At 39.2% G+C, this 2,960-nt stretch overlaps 1 protein-coding gene across 1 annotated transcript in view; it reads right to left on the bottom strand.

Moving 5' to 3' along the window:
• The window catches only part of aadac (arylacetamide deacetylase), a 13,906-nt gene extending 12,391 nt beyond the window's left edge, over window positions 1–1,515 (bottom strand). The window contains exon 1 of the mRNA XM_042770734.1: window positions 1,061–1,515. Coding sequence (XP_042626668.1) covers window positions 1,061–1,204 — 144 coding nt within the window. The 5' untranslated portion in view covers window positions 1,205–1,515. The remainder of the gene's footprint in view (window positions 1–1,060) is intronic.
• Window positions 1,516–2,960: the final 1,445 nt, after the last annotated feature.

Raw genomic sequence — 2,960 nt, 5'->3', positions numbered from 1 at the left:
AGCTGAGATTATCTCACTAATAGCCAGAATCCCCTAATCTTTTGCTTCGGTGGACAACAGCCTATTGTTAAGCCACTTGATGTTAAATGATATTACTCCAGTGATGTTCACAGTGTTTGAATCAAGCCTTAAGTCTCTTGCCACCAGTTCTAGTTTAGTCTTACATCTCCTTTGGCAATAGTTTAATTTTCTAAACCATATAGTCTTGACCGTGGAGCAACTTTTAAATGCATCACTATACAAAAACATGAGGAGAGTTCTTCACATGAAAGACCCAGTGTAAATTCAACTGAACTGAAATTTAGGACATTAACTGTGACAGAATGCTTGACAGGCCAGTTTACGATGACAGGATGCATGCAATATGCAAAAGCACAGTCCATTATAAATGCAAATATGATGTAGTAGTATGGCCCAAAACTTGCCAAATCTTCTGCCACACACTCAACAGTACTTTTTCTTCCGAAAAAGAGAAGCCTATATACTATGCTATATACTATAGACTATGGGGCATAGTCAAAATGGGTGAGTTGCGATGCAGCATAAAACCCATACCCACACACTGTGTTATGTTGTCCAGTTGTTCAGCCCTGCATGCATCTATTTTCTCCAATTTGTTTGTTTGGGAGTTTAGATGTGATATTCCAATGCTCCTCTATTTAAGGAGCATGTACACATGCATTTATTTAATTGGCATTATTTCCTGCTATAATGTCCAGCTATTATTAGCCACAAAGACTATATAAGATACAATGCTCGGATTAAGAATTGACATAATCTCTAAACTGTAAATCTGCTGGTGTGGTGTCATGCCAAACAATCTACCAACAAATAACCACACGTTTAACTGACAAATAGGCTACTACTGCGATTGGTTGCGTAATCACACTCTTTGATCAAGCCTGTCCAAAATAATAACACGAAACGAGATGTATATGGACATAGCATTGCAAATGGGTGTCAATATGTGCGTTAAACCGGCATTAAACTTTAGACTGATGGCTGTCAATATTACAAGCAGCTCAATACGTGTTAAAATACAAATGCAAGCAAAACTTACCAGCTGGCTTAAACTTCTGAAGAAAGAGTCGGCGAGCATTAGTTTCCATCTCTCCTCTATGTTATTCGGGATTGGTGAATAAACGTAGTAAGCTGTTAACGCGCCCAGTAACACAAACACTACCACTCCTTTAGACCTCATCATTTTGATTTAGTGTTGGATCTCGTCTGTGTCTTCTGTTCCTTTTTATAGTTTGTTGACTGTCTTTTCTCAAAAAGTCTTCGGCAATTGAAGCTTCCGTCAGCTGCGTTTATTAGTCATTCAGTTCTCTCTGTTAAAGTGTAATCCTGGATTAATTTTGGACTGGAGCCAGCGAGATATGACAACACGTGTTAGTGTCATCTGATCGTGATACTGTACGCGTGCATGTGGAAAGCTTTGGCTTGAGCGCGCTCTGCTCTTCTTATTCGTTCTGCACCATGCCTTACGCAAAGAACACAGTACATATAGAATCGCAACTGGAGCTTCAGTGCACTATACGCAGAGCCCCTCTCAAATTCCTTGGATAACCTTGGGGGGTCATTGCATGCTTTGGTGTGGCTATCTAATACCTACGTTTGAAGTGTTGAAAGATAACAGTTTTCTTGAAAGCCTAATGTGTTGAAATTTCTACAAGCTACAAGCCTTTCAAAACGTACTCTGTGTGTGTTTGTGTGGTCCTGCTTGTTGTTAAAACAGCTATTATATTTTATATATATACACACACATACACACAGAGAAAGAGAGAGAGTGGGTGTAGAAAATAATCGCCTCCTTTAAAATAATCACATTTTGTTGCTTTGCAGCCTGAAATAAAGACGTCACACAGTTTTTGGTTTATCCAGCTGTGTTTACTCAGAGCAACTTATAACATCCAAGAGAAATATATAAAAACATGTCAGAAAAATATAAATAAAATATTGGAAAAAGGATCGCCCTCCTAAAAATGACTTGTTAACTCAATCAGGTGCAGCTGATCACCTTCTCAGTGCCACACAAAGCCATCTGACTTTCACCTGTGATCAGCTGTTCTCATTTTGATCAGCTCAGCATGAAAAGAGCTTTCCGGGAGTGTTTCAGTCATTGTTAGTGAAGCAAACAATCAATTATGGGTGGCAAGACACTGTCAAAAGATATCCAGGGATAAAGTTGTGGAGATGGAGATGGAGACAATAACATTTCAAAGGCTTTATCAATGCCTAGAATCACAGTGAAGTCTATTATTATGAAGTGGAAGGTATTTGGTAAAACACAGTCTCCCTGGATCAGGACGTTACTCCAAACTGATGAAAGAGCCGGAGGAAACTGGTCAGAGAGACGACCGAGAGCTGCAGGAGTTTATGACCAAGAGTGGTCATTGTGTCCATGATGTGGCAACAATATCACAAATCCTCCACAAATGTGGCTTGTATGGAAAAAAGCCACTCCTCAAGAAAGGTCACATGTAGTCAAACTGAGCTTTGTCAAAACACACCTTGAAGATTCTGAGGCAGATGAGACAAAAATTTAATTATTTGGCCACAAAATCAAATAATATGTCTAGTGGAAATTCAATCCAGCTCACCATCCAAATAACAGCGTTCCTGCAGTAAAGCATGGAGGTGGTGATGTCCTGTTATGGGGTGTTTCTCTTCAGCAGAGATAGGAGCATTTTTTTCAGGATAGTATGAAAAATGTACGGTGCAATATACTGTCAAAAAGAAAGTTGTCAATGGAAAGAAGGTTTACCTTCAAACATGACACTGGCCCAAATCACACGGAAAAAAAGTGATTGTACTTGCATGGTCGAGTCAGAGCCCAGTCTTAAAGGGATACTCCATCCCAAAATGAAAATTTTGTCATTAATTACTTATCGCCATGTCGTTCCAAACACGTAAAAGCTTTGTTCGTCTTCAGAACACAATTTAAGATATTTTGGATG

The sequence above is a fragment of the Cyprinus carpio genome, chromosome A15, assembly GCF_018340385.1.
Source record: "Cyprinus carpio isolate SPL01 chromosome A15, ASM1834038v1, whole genome shotgun sequence".
Classification (NCBI taxonomy): Eukaryota; Metazoa; Chordata; class Actinopteri; order Cypriniformes; family Cyprinidae; genus Cyprinus; species Cyprinus carpio.
The sequence above is the reverse complement of the archived record's forward strand: the minus strand, read 5'-3'. Positions and strand labels throughout refer to the sequence as shown.